This window comes from Acomys minous, assembly GCF_964271855.1.
Source record: "Acomys minous genome assembly, chromosome: 1".
Taxonomy (NCBI): Eukaryota; Metazoa; Chordata; class Mammalia; order Rodentia; family Muridae; genus Acomys; species Acomys minous.
This window is the reverse complement of record NC_140483.1, coordinates 39,397,158-39,414,900: the sequence shown is the minus strand read 5'-3', so window position 1 is coordinate 39,414,900 and position 17,743 is coordinate 39,397,158. Positions and strand designations below refer to the sequence as shown.

At 44.0% G+C, this 17,743-nt stretch overlaps 1 protein-coding gene across 1 annotated transcript in view; it reads right to left on the bottom strand.

Annotated features, from left to right (window-relative positions):
* Positions 1-446: 446 nt before the first annotated feature.
* LAMC1 (laminin subunit gamma 1) overlaps positions 447-17,743 on the bottom strand; it is a gene marked incomplete at its 5' end in the record, with an annotated part of 119,063 nt that continues 101,766 nt past the window's right edge. The window contains 10 exons of the mRNA XM_084792375.1: positions 447-3,265; positions 5,380-5,479; positions 8,217-8,375; positions 9,248-9,447; positions 10,514-10,628; positions 10,794-10,943; positions 11,934-12,078; positions 12,612-12,749; positions 16,276-16,355; positions 16,947-17,152. Coding sequence (XP_084648501.1) covers positions 3,009-3,265; positions 5,380-5,479; positions 8,217-8,375; positions 9,248-9,447; positions 10,514-10,628; positions 10,794-10,943; positions 11,934-12,078; positions 12,612-12,749; positions 16,276-16,355; positions 16,947-17,152 — 1,550 coding nt within the window. The 3' untranslated portion in view covers positions 447-3,008. The remainder of the gene's footprint in view (positions 3,266-5,379; positions 5,480-8,216; positions 8,376-9,247; positions 9,448-10,513; positions 10,629-10,793; positions 10,944-11,933; positions 12,079-12,611; positions 12,750-16,275; positions 16,356-16,946; positions 17,153-17,743) is intronic.

Here is a 17,743-nt window from a genome sequence, read left to right as displayed (position 1 = left end):
TCTGTCCTACCAGAGCTGAGTAACACTCACAATCTAGCTCTGTAAAGACAGCTTGCTAACTTCTGGGTGACACTGAAGATCACACGTTGAGGAAAGTTTTGTTTTGTTTTAAATTGAGGCTATTGGAACAATTCTGTGATCCCAGCTCCTCAGGAGGCCAAGTGCAGGAAGATCACAAGTTCAAGGCACACCTGGGCTACAGGGAGACCCTGTTTCAAGATAAAGGATTTTTTAAAAAAGCCAGGTTGGTAGACGAAGCTCAGTTGAGAGAACATTTGCCCAGCATGCTGGAGGACCTAAATTCTATCCCCAGCACAAGCAACAAACAAACAGCTTTGGACAGTTCTCCAGGGAACAAGCCAGTCCAAGGCACCATGAGTAGATGTTCATTCGTAAAACCATTTAAAACATTTTATGTCTTAGCACCACATTTAGGCCACGCAAGATTTAAAGGGTTACAAATATTCAGATTTTATTATAAATAAAATACTGTTTTCTTTTTAAACATAAAAAATGCCAAGTGTTGCGTTTTATTAACCTCCCCGGGGGGTGGGGGGGCAGAGATTAAGGCAAACAGCTAAAGTGAAGGCACATTTAAAAGGGCCACAGTTGGAATCAAAAGGAAAATTCCACAGTGGGGGTGGGGTGGGGGTGGAATAAAAAACAGTCTATCCCGTGTGACACCCGGCATTCTACAGCAGCCATCCTGTCACTTTTATTACATAAAATACAGATTACTGGAACTATACAATAAAACAATGGCTGTGTTGCTGGAGTGTAGTAAGGTATCATCTTGTAAATAACTTTCATTTTTAAAAATAAATTTCTGTTTAAAAATATACCACAAAGATGGAGAAGACAAACCCAAACAAAACACCCCACCGCCCCCAGAGTGTAGGGCCTGCTGGAGTGGAGCTGACCCACAGGACGCCAGTGGTCTGTTCCAGCCATCCTGCAACTGTGACCAAAATGTTAAAGTAGGGAGCAGGTAACAGAGGGAGTAGCCAATCAGCACTGAGCTTGGTGAGGAAGCGAAGCACCATGCCGCTGTGAGAGCAGAAAAGACCTTGGAGGAGCAAGAGTGAAACCTCAGGGGTGCCAAGCCGAGTATTCACGGTAATCTCTGTACGCCCAACAGAGATGGAGACAGACTGAACCCTGAGCTACCTCCCTGTCATCAGTAGCCCCGTGCCTGACGTCCGAAAGTGCTCAGCCACCACACGCCCCTTTACAAAGCCGACCCATCCAGCTGAAAACATATTTCTACATAGGTATGGGAAGGGTCCCACCGGTAAACTTTTCCAGACAGCCTAGACCCTGCACCGGGGCAGGCACTGAGAACTGCGTGGAGCTGCAGCTTAGATGGTCAGAGCTACCAGGAAGAAGGGCCAGGTCTGGCTGTGAAGGTGAGCAGGCTGATATTACAGTCAGACAATGAAGGTGCTGCAAAGATGAGGCAGAGCAAAAACACCAGGAAGCAGGTTTGACTCAGAGAAGGGATGAAGGTTCCTTGTGCACAGACAGTGCCACTCTAGGAGGACGGGGGGGATATTTACATAAATTCCTTACTCTATAATCATGATAAACAAAAACCATTCACACAAAAAATATAAATTTCAAATAATTAATAGCACCAGTGTGTCAGATAATAGTTTCTTTCCCCCCCGCTACGCAAAGTACAAAATTGCATAGTGTTAAAGGCTAAATATGAGTCTCAGAGGCAGGTAGGTCGGAAAGGAGGGTGTGGCAGGGAACCACAGAGCTGAGGATCAGAGATTGAGAAGCCCACTAGGAAACGCCACACAAGGTTCTTCCCTCCCCACACAGAGGAAAGGATGAGTGGGTGGAGCCACAGAGTGGGTGGAGCCAGAGTGCAGGAACGGGATGGTGTTGGCAGCTTGTGTGCAATACTGAGCGGGCAGCATTTGCCACTGGGATCTGGCAAACAATGATGTATTCTGAAGAGTTCTAGAAAAGTGGAACCATAGGAAAAGAACTGGAGCTAAGGGCCAAATGTTACATCACCAACAGAGACAAAGAAATGCATATATGATCCTAATGGTAGAGGTTACATCTTGGTTTCATCTATTTTCCAGAAAATACAAGGAAAAGGAGATTTGCCTTTCTTTCACTGGTCAAGATCTTAGAGACCAAGTGTCTGACAGATATCTAAATACTAGTTCCAAGACCAACACACTGCCAAAGCTCCAAGAACTAGTTAGACTTGGGGGGGGGGGACACCTTTAGTGGTTATCACATCCCTGTTTCTTCTGTGTTAAGTCCCATTTATAAAAATATCAAAAGCTATCTAACATAGTGGTGAGGTGCACGCTGCTCATCCAGATTTTTTTTTTTAAATCAGCTGCCTAAGGATTTGAAAAGAGTTTATCTTCCTAGTCAATTAATAGAGAAGATCCTACGTGTCTTTGAGCCGTGTTCTCTTGAGAGACCCACACGTCACTGCACTCTTACCCAGCATGGCTCAGTGTCCTATACTCAAAACAGCTAGCGTGAGTGGTGGGTGGCTACCAGCATTCTAAATGACCTTTGGCACAGGATGTTTATTTCCTTTCGCTTCACAGAGGAGGCAGAAGATGCAGAGGCATCTCAATGCTACGAGAAGGAGCCAAACATTTCCTTCATAGAAATAACGAGTACCGAGACAGGCTCTGCTGGTGCTGAGAGAGGGAAGGGGGCTGGGTCTGCCCTGGCACACAAAGGTCCACGTGATGGAGGTATGCCACGGGAGGATGCTATGACCTCGGGCCAACAGTTCCAGTAAGGGAGTGACAAGAGTGGAAGAGAGACTTTATTAGGCAAAACCCTTTGTTCCTGGTTAAGGATGTTTAACCTGCTTCTCTTTAGACTCTGACTTTTCTCGCTTCTAAAGGACAGTGATGGAGAGCAGCAGAGAAGTGGGGGTCTGAGAGGTGTGATCTTTGTGTCAAGGCACCATGGCCTCACAGGCACCTGTCAGGGGCCCTGCCTTGCAGCGATGCCCCCCTTCACTAGGGCTTCTCAATGGACGGGGTGTTGAAGCAGCCGGTCGGTAGGGTCTTCCTGATGTCCTCGAGGTTGTGAATGTCCTTGATGATCTCTTCTATGTCTCGGTTGTAGTCCATGATGGCCGCCTCCTGCTTCCGGGCTTCGTTCTCCAGGTCCGACACCTTCCGGTCCAGGTCGCTGACCTTCATCTCATCTTTGGCTTTGTTCAGGGTGCCTTCGATCTCATTTAGCTTGTTCAGGTCCACTGTGTCCAGCTGCCCTGTGGAGTCAGGAAGGACACAGAAGAGAAGAGGCTTACTCCCTGAGAACCGGATGGAATGTGACTCCTGAGAGCCTCTTGCTCTGTCATGAAGTAAAGGCCAGCAGTCGCCCGATGCAGAGGCAGGCTGACTTGCAGGTGCTGCTGTGCTCAGAGCCTGTGGTGCTGACCCAACCGATCAGCGTGGGGCAGAGTGAATCGTTAGTATTACAACAGATTTTTAAAAAATTTATTTTATGTGTATGAGTGGTCTATCTGCACGTACACCTGCAGGCCAGAAGAGGACATCAGATCCCAGTACAGATGATTGCAAGCTACCATGTGGTTGCCGGGAATTGAACTCAGGACCTCTAGAAGAGCAGACAGTGCACTTAACTGCTGAGCCATCTCTCCAGCCACCAACAGATTTTTCTTTCTTTTTTTTTTTTTTTTTTTGAGAAAATGTTTTTCACAGAATATTTTCTTTCATTTTAAAATGTTTATTATTTATTACTGTGCGTGTGTGCGTCCATGTGTGCCTGCATGAGTGCCATGGCACACATGTGGAGGTCAGAGGACAGCTTGCAGGGGTCGGCTCTCTCTCTCTTTCCACCATGTGGGTCTCAGGGATTGAACTTAGGTTGTCAGGTTTGGCAGAAAGCGACTTTACTCGCTGAGCCATCTCTCCAACCCTCGGAGGATGTTTCCTAAATGCACAGTTAAGAAGGCCATTTGGTAACACTCAGTCCCCTTTGTAGGTTTCTATGTGTAATCCGTGGGCCATTTCAGTGTCATCAAAGAATACAAAAGTCTCTGAGACAGAAGCATACACCCTCAGCTCCTAGGCTTCGGGGAAGATGGGCTGGTTTGGGGTGTCACTTCCTGCTTGTAAGAGTTAGACACTGCTAGGAATCTTCCAACGGAGAATAGCCAAGGTTGAAATGCTGAGATAGTGTCAGCAGAGCTTTGCTTTAAATGTGGCAAGAAAAATAAATAAAAGTTTCTTTCAAAAGAAGATGCACCATTGCAAATAAAATCAGACGGAAAGAGAAGCAGTTTCCTTAGACCAGTTTGCCTCACTCACTCTCAGATGGCAAAGAAATATGTGCCTGCAAGTACAATCTAGGTGATAAGACAGGGTGGGAAGCCCCTCTTTAGCTTACTTTCACTCTAGGCTCAGCGGCTGGCACATAGTTTATTATTTTTGGTCTTCGAGACAGATAAAATATTATTCTTCTCCCCCTTTAGAAAAGGAAAAACTTCATAAAAAAAAGTCCCCAGTCTTCAGTGACTATATGACTCCCTAAAAATGGAGTCTGGTGACAAAGGACCCATGTTCTAAAAAGATCTGCTCTAGCTGGGCGTGGTGGTGCACACCTTGAATCCCAGCACTCGAGAGGCAGAGGCAGGCATACATATTTCTTTTGAGTTCGAGGCCAGCCTGTTCTACAAAGTGAGTCCAGGAGAGCCAAGGCTACACAGAGAAACCCTGTCTCGAAAAACAAACAAACAAAAGATCTGCTTTCTACTGAAGTGGGTTAAAAGGGGAGTTCACTGAGCTTCTATTTCCTTAAACACAAAACAAAGCAAAGCAACGTTTTCTCCTTCTGGTGTAAGAGTTTTCTCTTCACTCAATTGCTCTTTGCTTGGCAAGTGGAGAGAATTCCGAGCAACGGAACACGGTCAGTGTCAAGTAGCCTTTTCTTCTACCACTGAGCCTTTCTTTTAAAATCCCTTAAAAGAAATCCACCAGCAGGCAGAACTAAGGGAAATGACTGTTTAAATGCATGATGAACCTTGACTGCAAGTCAAGCCCAGTTGGTGGCTCATCGTCAAGTGGGAAGACGATGGTATCCTATTTACTGAGGGCCGAGCCTAAACTAGTTGACGGGATAAAGTCTTCTGTTCCTTTTCACTCTAGAGTCGACAGCCTATCAATGTTGTGACGATGCAAGCTGCCCTGCCAAGCAAGACACAGCGTACAAGGCATCTTTGAACAAGTAAGAGCAAAATGAAACTTTAATACTAATGCGCTAATGAGTGCTTTCAGGGGCTTTCGCAGGAATCTGACCCTGAGTCAGTCAGTGGAAGGAGACCCTGCCAACCGCGGAGGGAACAACTCCTGTAGTACTTACCCAGCTGCTCCAAGAGCTCAGTCAGTTGGCTGAGGAGGCTGCTAACAGAGTTTTTGGCTTTTCTGGCATTGAGCTCAGCTTCCTGAGCAGCTTGTGAAGCCTGCAGGGGAAGAGTATAAACAACAGGAATACTTGACTCCATGTTTTTATCTTCTCTAAATATTTCCCCCATAAGCTGGGAAAGCTATTTTCAGATGTGATGAACCAGAGTCAGTCTCTCCCTCTCTCTCTCTGTCTATGTCTGTCTCTGTCTCTCTGTCTGTCTCTGTCTCTCTCTGTTTCTGTCTCTTTCTCTCTCTGTGCAGGTTTTGGGGTGGTATCTTCAGATAGAGGATGTTATTTCTACTGCACAGAGCAGGCTACGCTTTGTTGTTGTTGAGACAGTCTTACTATGTAACCTAAGCTGGTCTTGAACACAGGATCTTCCTGTCTCAGGACTACAGGTGTCTATATACTACATGCCTGGCTGCCCTTCATGACAAAGGCAGTCAGAAAATCAACACCTGATAAAATGCATTAAGTAGAAATGGACTGTTTTTTTAAAATACAGGCCGAGTATAGGAACTGTTATTCTCGAATGTGGATACTCTTGGGGCCCTGATTATTAGAGATGTCCTGTTCTTGAAGAGTTTTCATAAACAAAGTAAGGCTCTTGTGAAAACTCCCTGCCAACCTATAACTAGACACACACACACACACACACACACACACACACACAATGGATATTTTCAAAGTCAACCAAAGGTAAACATATTTGGGAAAGTTCCATGAAACCTGAACAAACACAGGGAGCATGAGTCACAGGAAGCAGCGGTGGAAAAGGAAACATCTACACATCAGAAAGCAGATGCTCTCACCAACAAGTCCAACCAGGACAGAAACGAGTGGCTGTGCACTCCCTACCAGTAATTATTTTTCCTAGTTTTGGGGTCAAGTCAAAGCAAACACTTGAGGATCAAAACAATGCGAAAATTAAAAATAAAAAATTAACTCAGTTCTCACAGCTGTTCTCGGAGCCTGCAAGGCTTCCTATGAGTTTCTTCCTGGGACCGGGACATAGGACTCTGCTGTGTTTAACCTATGGCCTCTGGCACCTTCCAGAAAGAACCACAACCCTTCTGGTTGAAAAAAAAAAAATTAGACCCAGGCAAGATTAGCTGAATGTTGGGCTCTAAAGACTGATATAAATACAAAAGGGATAGTACGAGGGGTTGGCTTACCAAAAATAACAAAAGAGGGATTTTCTTTCCACTCTTTGAATTACGCCCATATTCCTTTTTTGAAACTCATAAATATGTATTCTTTACTTTTCCCCCACATGCTTTAAATGCAACGCTTTTATGAGAAGGAAATCTATAGGGCTGGCAAGATGGCCAAGTGGTTAAGAATACTTGATGACCTGAGCTCTCGCACCAAAATCCACATGGTGGAAGGAAAGAGCCAAGTCCCACAAGCTCAACTGAGACCGCCACATGCGCATTATGGCATGCACACAGCACACACATGAAATAAATAAATGCAATTTAAAAAATAAGGTCCAGAGACTCTCTGCATATGAGAGAAATACTGGTTTGGGCTTCGTGGTAATTTCCATTTGGGCCTCATTTTTGCATTAAAAAAATCACAGGATAATCCAATACAAAGTATAAAAACTCAGCTGTTTAGCCAGGCATGGTGGTGCACACCTTTAATCCCAGCACTTGGGAAGCTGAGGCAGGAGGATTTTTATGGGTTCAAGGCCATACTGGTCTGCATAGAGAGCTCCAGTCAATCAAGGCTACCTTGTAAAACAGCCCTGTCTCAACAAACAATTCAGCTATATGCACAGAGAGGTGTGCAAAATGTAATTGGTATCATTTCCCCAAACCCTGTATTTCTCCTTTCTATCCCAAAGTAAACATGACCCACAGCAAGAGGCCCCGCTGGGTGGGTGGGTGGGTGGGTCGAGGGGCTTGAAAACAACAGGCTACTTCCTGACACTGCAAGTATGTGAGTAAAAAAGCTGCCCCTGAGAATGTAACACAACCACTCCAGTAAGTTCTTTCTAATGCAAAATAGAACACCCACGGAACAAAACGCACCCTCACTCTCCCTTGTACCACAGGGTCACAAATTCAGTCTTACAAGTGGCATAATGTATGCATGTCACCACAGAAGGTGCAAAATAAAAGCAAGGGTAAGGTTGGTATGCTTCAGAGCACACAAGCGTCTTACATAAGAAACTGGTCTCAGCCTCTAGTGAGCGAGCAGCTGGGAAACTAAGAAAGAAGTTGGCAGCCTGGGCGTGGTGGCGCAGCCTTTAATCCCAGCACTCGGGAGGCAGAGGCAGGTGGATTGGATCGCTATGCGTTCAAGGCCAACCTGGTCTACAAAGCGAGTCTAGGACAGCCAAGGCTACACAGAGAAACCCTGTCTCAAAAAACCAAAAAAAAAAAAAAAAAAAAAAAAAAAAAAAAGAAAAGAAAAAGAAAAAAAAAAAAGAAAGACGTTGGCTTTTTACTGCATCCTCCTTTTAAAAAATCTTTAATTTTATCCCGTGTATGAATTACCCATTCAAACTACTTTAAAACACACACACACACACACACACACACACACACTTTTTTGTTTTGCTAAGTGCTCTAAAACTCCAGCTGCAGGAGAAATGTTTTGCTTCTGAGCGAGCAGCTTTGTGACAGGGGCAATTGTGCAACATCAATACCTGGCAGAGGCGGCAAATTCTTTGTTTTCTACGTAAGTAAGCTACTGACCTAGTTCTTGACTAGAAAACGCCATACGAACTTTAGCCGTGAGCAGCCCTCCACCCTGCCTCTGCCCAGCAGTGGGGGAGCCCTCACCATGCCCGCCATCATCATGTCCTGGTCGGCATCATCCTGTTTTCTCTTCAGCTCGTTCTCTGCTTCCTCTAGTTGCCTCAGCATAGTGTTCACCTCATTGTCCAGATCTGTGACTTCCGCGAAGGTTCTTTCGGCATCTGCCTTGGTGCTGGTGGCGTTCTAGACACAAAAGAAGCAACTGCTGACAGAAGCAAAGCAAGGACCCCAGAGCCATTCTCCTTTTTCTAGAACACCTTGCTACTCACTTTAATAATTTGTAAACTGATAAAAAAAAATTTGTACACTGGCTAAAAGAGCAATCCAGAAAGGACATTGCAATGACATGACTTAGCACAACCCACCTCTCACCATTTATTGGGTTCTCATAAAAAGACAAAAACAATCACTGTCAAACACAATGGCATTTTATACAGCATTTCCATTTGTGCTCTCTTCTTTAATCTTTGAAATTTCCTGTTCTATTACCACCATGTTTAGCTGAGGTCACAAATTTAATTGTCAGTACTTTCCATCACATTGTATTGATTATAACTCTTTCACTGCCTGGTTATCCTTGTGAGTTTAACATCGTGTACAAAAGGCCATATCCTGTAATTTGAGCATTTTATGAAGACTCTATCTAAAAAACAACCCTATTAAAGAAATTAAAATTTTCTGTGATTCTCAGACACTTAATTTTAAAATAAGCTCCTATCTTTCCTTAAAATAAATAAGATGATTCTTTAAAAGAGCCAGCCTAAATAAATCCCTCTTTACAGCGAGTGTAAGGCATCTCTGCAGTGGTGGCCACAGTCTGGAGTATGGAGACTTAGGAGAGGTCCAACGGTTTGTGGGCGGGGACTCTGAAGTACCCTAAGACTACCCTCTTCGTCACAACTCATCACCAACACTGAGACAGTAGAAAGTGCTTTTACCGATTCTTCAATGCACTTACATACTCTTATGTGTAAGAAAGAAAAGAAACAGACCAGGATGGTGTGAGAGGGTCCTGAGAGGCGTGAGCAGGGGCTGGAGGAGAGGGAAGCGCTCACCTTCTGCACGGCGCTGGCGATCCTCTCTGCTTCGTGGGCTTTATTCTTGGCCTCTGTGGCGTCAGCCGCCGCGTTGCCCAGTGCCAGCTGTGCCTCCCTCGTCTTCTCATTGGCTTCGGCTATGGTCCGGTTGATGGCGGGAATTCTCCTGAGAGCTTCCTCTGCAGCTGTCTTGTTGTCATTCACACGCCTATCAAAATCTAAAAGGAGTTGAAGATTTGAATTAAGCTGCCAGGAAGAAAAAAGGAACCTTCCTTCCATAAAAGTGCAATTGGATTTTTATAATTGATAAAAATCTGTTTAAAAAAAAGAAAAAAAAGAATGACAAGTGGGGCTGAAATCTCAGAAGAGGAAAGAAAACACACAGCCCTGTGCGGAAGGTTTTCCAGGACTTGGATCACACAGGTGCACATCTGTTTCGGAGAAGAGTCCTGCTCGAAGAGCCATTTCTGAGCAGAGCCCCGAGCACGTCACCGCTTTAGCCAGTGTCGTTGGTGTCAACTGCGTGTCAGGGGCAGCATGACGCTCTTCTTCTCATGAGTGGGAACAGCAGCGGCTGGAGAGCCTAGGCTGCGGAGCAGGGATTCAGACAGACCTGCTGACGCTGAGGCTCACACTTCAGCTACTATGCCTGCAGCTCCTCCTCTCATTCATAGAACCTGTGATGATTTTTTTTTACCAGGCACAAATCAGCCCCTCAGTGAATGGAGCATGTTTCTTTAAGACAAAAAATTAGGTATCAGAGGCAGAGAAAAAGAAAAGATAATCTCCAGCTAAATAGACTGTAGTGACAGGAGTCAGTCTAATGTGAGACCTCCTCCTCCCACACAGGTTTCTGGTTTCCAGACTGAAGAATGCAGAAAGTGAAATGACAGAGGCACTCTGATTTTCTTCTAAATACATGAGCTCTGGCTCCAGTGACAGATTCTGCCTCAATAAATAAAAGTGAAGAGCCATCAAGGAAATACCTGAAGTCAATTTCAGGTCTACAACACATGCACATGCACATGCCCATACATACACACATATATACATATGCCCATACACACACACACACACACACACACACACACACAGAATATAGAGGATGAAGTAGATATGGCTAACTAGATCCGTGGTCAACTATGGATTAAGCAGTCAGTATATGTATTCACCACACTATCTTATTCCAAGAGAATCGTACTAAAAACAAAATGTTAAAGTGAGTCAGGGAGCGCCTCAGCGGAGGACACGCAGAGGTGCTGCTGCTCCCTGACCCTCCCGTACCTTTCAGGTTGTTGAGAATGTCATTGGCTTCTTGTAAGGTATCCCGTCCCCTTTTAGCAGCTTCTTCAGCAAGAGCCTTGGCAGCGTCAGCCCGAGCTAGGAGTTGGTCAGCAGTCTGCAAACGCATGGCAGGTCAGAGGTCAAGCCTTCCGGGCCAGCCCCTCACAGCCACAGCTCAGAGACCGGAGCGTACAGAGAGGCCTCCCGCTAGACACAGCTCCCACCTGAGCCGTTTAAAGTGCTGCCTCAAGAAATGCAGCCAGCAGCAAATCAGACTAACCTGCTGTTCAGCTTTCCCCTTTTCTAGAAGGTTCTTTACTTCTTGTTCCTTCCCCCTCATGTCTTCCCTAAGGTCCTCATAATCCTTTAGCTTCTGGTCGACCAGACGGTCCAGATCCGCAGCTTCCTTCTTGATTTTATTGGCTTCATTCTGGGACAAACACGAACGGTCATTACTTTCAAATGAAATGATGACAATGAACAGTGAGGCAGCGTAGGCACTCTGTAAGTCTTAAGGTTCGATTGACAGTTTTAAAAGATAGCAGAAGTTAAGAGTTTATGGGTTGTTATTTTTTTTTAAACCAAGTATATTTTAGTGCTCTCCCAGTGTCTTCTGTACTTAGATGGGTTTTCCATAGCTTTAGCCTGCCCACACCTTCATCACCCAACAGACACCACCTGACTGCCACCATCGTGTCAACTGTGTCTATTTCCATAGTCCCCTACACACGGACTCAGCAGTAGGTGTCTGAAGAGGCTCAAACCTTGTGACACCAGCTGACACCTCAGATATAGGAAATAAGACAGTAAACTTCAAGTTTAGTATTAAAAATATTTATATGGAGGCTTCGTACGAAGAACCATGGCTAGAATGAAATAAAACACTACCAAGTCCTGACTATTCTACCTGCCCCAGAGGATGCTGGGATAGCTCTTGCTTTCTAGATGCTCGTTACACAATGCCTAGGAGGAAGGCTCTAGCCGTATGGTGCTACAAGAACTCAACTATATCACAAGTTAGATTTACATGGAACATCTACAGGAAGTATTCACATCACCAAAGTAATCTTTGCCCCTTCATATATGTATGTGTATGTGTGTGTGTGTGTCTGTGTGTGTGTGTGTAGCCTTGGCTGTCCTGGACTCATTTTGTAGACCAGGCTGGCCTCCAACTCACAGTGATCCACCTGTCTCAGCCTCCCGAGTGCTGGGATTAAAGGAGTGCGCCACCACACCCGCAGCCACATATATAATTTTTACTCACTAAGTTTTGTTTGCCCAATTAAAACAGAACTCACCTTTACCAGCGAGTCAGATGTAGGTCTGGAAGGGAGAAGCAGGGTAGTCAAACTGGCTCTTACCCTGACTAGAGGGGCAGGGACGTGATGGGAGTACAGTGACCAGAGCTTTGAACACGTACCTCCAGCGCCTCAGAGTCCACAGGGGTCAGCTGGGACACACTGGCATAGATCTCTACGGCTTTGTCGCCTGCTCGCTTGGCTTCCTCGTGGACTCTGGCAGCCTGCTTCTCCAGGTCCTGGGAGATATTCTTTGCTTGTTCATACCTAAGAGACAAATGATGTATTTAAATTTTAAAAACTAATAGCTGCTTGGTGTTTGTTTGTTTGTAACATCTTTAATATTAAGCAGAAGCATCCTAGTCAATATCACTAGGACGACAACTGCAAAAAAAGGAACCTCAAAGGAAATGTTGCACCAGTGCTTAAACTTTGATACCAACACTTAGCTAAGTTATTATTTAATTTTTTCAATTTATTTAGCTCACGGTATATAAACTGGGCATCCCTAACCCCAAATCTCAACTATTAACATTTTTAGCACTATTATAATACCATAGGAGAATTTCACACCTGATTCCACATGATGGCTACTATAAAACTGCAGACACACACAAATAGTATATAACATATTCAGCTACGTGCACACAAGCATCAATGAACTTTATGTTTAGACTTGGGTCTTATCCACATCTTGTTATATATGCAAATATTCAAATATACATGATCAAATAACCCAAATCCACAGCACTTGACTATTCACAGGACAGGACTGTGAGCCACTTCCCAACTAGACTCACTTCCTGTTTAGCTCTTCAATCTCCAATGCAGTTTGATTTTCTCCTGCCAGGGTCGTCAAAAGCAGATTATATGCCTCAGCCGAAGTCTCGTTGGCTGTATTTGCCACTCGCACAATGTCATCAGCTTCCTGTTTATGGCTATACATGTAGGAGGAAAAATTAAAAATAAACCATGAAACAGACTGTTTAATAGGGGAAAGAAGCAAGATTTAAGTAAGATTTACTTTGTTACATTTATATACACTAATATGGGCAGAGATCTGGGAATACTGGAAAGTCCCTTTTGGAGTTTCACAATCATTTCAGGTGGCTAAATTTACAAAAAGTATCTATAAACTGAGAAAAGAGTATTTTCTAAGAAAATCAGCGGCACAAAACTGTATAGGGGCAAATTTGTGTTTTCTTAGAAAGGCTGCTTTTTGGTTGGGTGTGCTGTGGTAGGTCCTGCCTATATCCCTAGCACTGAAGCAGGAGGGTCTGGAGTGCCAGGCCGGATGAGTTACAAAGTGAACTGTCTCAGAAAGCAGGGAGGGGATAAAAGGCAGCAGGTAACTAACTTTAGAATATGAGTGATTTCCATGCAACACTGTGCCAACCAGAACCCCAGGCCTGATCTTTATCATACACTTAGCTGGTGTACATAGTTACTGCGTAGTCTCTACAGTTACTACATAGTCATCACTACATGGTTACTGCACAATCACTACATGGTTACTGCATAGTCTCTACACAGTTAACACAGTCTCTACACAGTTGTTACATAGTCTCTATAGTTACTACATAATCTCTACAGTTACTACATAATCTTTACATAGTTACTACAGTCTCTACAGCGTTATTACATAGTCTACATAGTTACTACATAGTCTACACAGTTACTATATAGTCTCTATAGTTACTACATAGTCTACACAGTTACTATACAGTCTCTATAGTTACTACATAGTCTACACAGTTACTATACAGTCTCTATAGTTACTACATAGTCTACACAGTTACTATACAGTCTCTATAGTTACTACACAGTCTACACAGTTACTATACAGTCTCTATAGTTACTACATAGTCTACACAGTTACTATACAGTCTCTATAGTTACTACATAGTCTACACAGTTACTATACAGTCTCTATAGTTACTACACAGTCTACACAGTTACTATACAGTCTCTATAGTTACTACACAGTCTACACAGTTACTATACAGTCTCTATAGTTACTACATAGTCTACACAGTTACTATACAGTCTCTATAGTTACTACATAGTCTACACAGTTACTATACAGTCTCTATAGTTACTACACAGTCTACACAGTTACTATACAGTCTCTATAGTTACTACATAGTCTACACAGTTACTATACAGTCTCTATAGTTACTACACAGTCTACACAGTTACTATACAGTCTCTATAGTTACTACATAGTCTACACAGTTACTATACAGTCTCTATAGTTACTACACAGTCTACACAGTTACTATACAGTCTCTATAGTTACTACACAGTCTACACAGTTACTATACAGTCTCTATAGTTACTACACAGTCTATACAGTTACTATACAGTCTCTATAGTTACTACATAGTCTACACAGTTACTATACAGTCTCTATAGTTACTACATAGTCTACACAGTTACTATACAGTCTCTATAGTTACTACATAGTCTACACAGTTACTATACAGTCTCTATAGTTACTACATAGTCTACACAGTTACTATACAGTCTCTATAGTTACTACATAGTCTACACAGTTACTATACAGTCTCTATAGTTACTACATAGTCTACACAGTTACTACATAGTCTCTACACAGTTAATGTTGTAGGATATTTGGTCACACTGTAAACCCTGAGATGATCTGTGTTATTCTAGTAGTGGTGTGCCTCAGCCCTCGCACACACCTTTAATCCAAGAGCTTTCTGTAAACAGGATTAAATGAAATCAACCATAGGTCAAGAGGCAGAGCAAGCAACCAGTTGACAGATAGTGAACGTAGGAAAAAAACAGAGTAAGAGGAAGTCAAGAGGATGAATAGAGAGATGCAGAGGAAGGAGAAGGGAGGGACATTCAGTTGGAAGGAGGTTGTTTGAGACAGTGTGGGAGAAGGGCATCCTTCTGGGACCTCTGCAGCAGAGGAAGGTCAGCTGGGTGCTTTCTCTGCCTCTCTAAGCTAGCAGCCTTTCACCCCAGCACCTGGCTCCTGAGCCTTTATTGGTAAAATGGAATGACTGAAATTTTGTTAAAAACAAGTTATTGCATGGTCTCCCTAGTCACTGTATAGTTTCTACAGCCTGCCTGTTTGACTTTTCTTCTGTACCCTAATTACTGGGGAAAGCAACACCAAGTAGCAATGACCATACCCAGCCAGCCAAGCATCACAGCTGGGTAACAACGCTACCAGATTTCCACTTCTAACATTTCATGTTGCGTTGTGGCACCTGGTACGTGGCCATTCTCCTCGGCATAAGAAACTTTCTTCCTAAGCCTTTGCAGGAAGCACACCATCAGTACATCTTCAAGACCTAGCTATCTGGGGAGGGTCCATGTTCTCAGCATCCTTTCTTTAGCAGGAAAATCCAGCTACGAAACCATGAATGTCTGTAAAGGTGATAACACGGCTCACAAGTTCACACTTACTAGAATAGAACCCACAACGTGTTATGGCGTCAGTGCCACTGCTCTGGACAGTGTCTACAGTCTGACATCTACACACGGTGGCCTCCTTGTGTGCTCCATAGTACTGAGAGTGCTCTCTGTGGGGCTTCACACACAGACGCTTGCTCTCTTTGATGCCTACATTCTGGCAACTTTAAAACATTTTTTTAAAAATTGATTCCTTCTGAAATTTGAAGCCTTCCAAAAAGTTATCTTATAATTAATTTAAAAGTGTAAACAAGCCAGGCGTGGTGGCGCACGCCTTTAATCCCAACACTCGGGAGGCAGAGGCAGGCGGATCGCTGTGAGTTCGAGGCCAGCCTGGTCTACAAAGTGAGTCCAGGACAGCCAAGGCTACACAGAGAAACCCTGTCTCAAAAAACCAAAAAAAAAAAAAAAAAAGTGTAAACAAACAGCAAACAAACCAGGAATGAAATGGTCAGTGGTCTTTGGCTTACTTTGAAATGTAGAATTACTTAGTAAGTGTTTTCTATTTTTATTTTTTGGTTTTTCAAGAAGGGTCTCTCTGTGTAGTGTTGGTTGTCCTGGACTCGCTTTGTAGACCAGGCTGGCCTCGAGCTCACAGCGATCCACCTGCCTCTGCCTCCCAAGTGCTGGGATTAAAGGCATGTACCACCATGCCCGGCTCAAGTGTTTTCTATTGAGATCTAAAAATTAAATATTTGTTAAAACCACTAATGTAAAATTTTAAATAAGCAATTTCTAATGAATTTCTTAAGAGTATATAAATTTGAATGCCTTAAAGTAAAAAAAAAATTGTGATCTGTGAAATATGTAAATATAATTTTACTTTAAACTATTATATTCTAATGCAGAAGGTAAACGTTCCAATTTCAAAGTGAAAAAAAAAAGAGTATGCATAGCTGGTCACATTTCAGAGAGGATAAGCCTTACAACGGAACGTAGCCATGGGCAGGGACAGGGCGGCACGCACATATTGCTGGGATGCTGTGCCGGAACTGTGACGCACATGCCTCAGCTTACCGTTCTGCAAGCCTTCGGGCTTCTTCTGCCAAGAGGGTCATGTTGTTTGGTTCCCCTGTAGACTCCGGCTGAGTGATCGACTAAAGAGGAAAAAACCACTTGTTCTCAAAAGACCAAATTGTTTAAATTCCATAAGGCAAGCATCAACACTAAATTTTTATTAAAGTCTTATACAAAATAATATTTCTTATTTTCAGGGATCTTTAATTGTAGTCGGCACCTTTGGCTGGAAATTATTTCTGTTTAGAGTGCTGCAGAAGAGGCAAGCGAGAGAAAAAGCCGCGACACTCCTCCATTTTTGTCCAGTGCCTTCTGTTTTGTTGAACTTGAAGTGACCCCCTCAGGCTCCTGTATTTGAACACCTGGCATTTAGGGGAGCCTAGGGAACCTTAGGAGGTGGGTCATTGGGACATGCCTTTAGGGGTACAGCCTGTCCCATCCTTAGCTTCTAGATCTGGCTGCTATATGAGAAGCCAGCACACACTTCTGTCACCAACACTTGTCCCAGTACTTTGCCCAAGCTGTGTCTGTTCGCTTTCCCACAGCAAGGAGAAGAGCATCTGCTCCGATGGCTGTGAGGAGCACGGCTCTCCTGCTGCAGAGTGCCAGGCAGGAGGAGGACGACACTCTATTCCACTGACAGGTCGGCTGCAAATCACCCAAGGACTCACCACATTGGCAGCAGCCATTTTTGCTTTCTCGAGCTCCCTGGAGGCGATCTCAATCAGCTGCTCTGTGTTCTCCACTCGGGCCCGTGCCTGGTCAGCCAAGGCCCCAGTCTCCTCGATGGTATTCCGGATATTCTGCAGTCGGCTGATCTGGCTGTGCAGACTGCTATTCACTCTCTGAAGGCGATCCATCAAATTCTGATCTACATCTGAAAGAGCATTGCAGATAGATACAGTCAGTTACCGATCCGAAGGGATACACCATCTGTGTGTGTGAAGCTGACTTACCGTGTCTTTACTGTACCCAACAGGACTTTTCAAACACATTTTCCCTAACGCGCAACAGAGCTAATGTCTCTCTTGTGCCCATCCTGGTTGCATTGCTAGCAGCCTCACCGCACTGTCTGTCCCAGGTGACCCTGGTGACCCTGGGTCCCTTCACTATTCATCTATTCATCACTGGATCCACAGCCTTACACAACAGTCAGCAAAGCAGAGGCAATCAAGCACGCTGACGATTTGATGACACCTGCCAGATTTAACCACAATTGCATACTATTAAAGTGCTGTCACTACTAAAGCCTAATTTTTTTTTGGTTGGGGGGATTTATTTATTTATTATGTACACAGTGTTCTGTCTACATGCCAGAAGAAGGCGCCAGATCTCATTATAGAAGGCTGTGAGCCACCACGTGGTGATAGGAATTGAACTCAGGACTTTTGGAAGAACAGTGTTCTTAACCTCTGAGCCATCTCTCCAGTCCCTAACACAACTCTCAAAAAGAACATTTGAAGCAGAT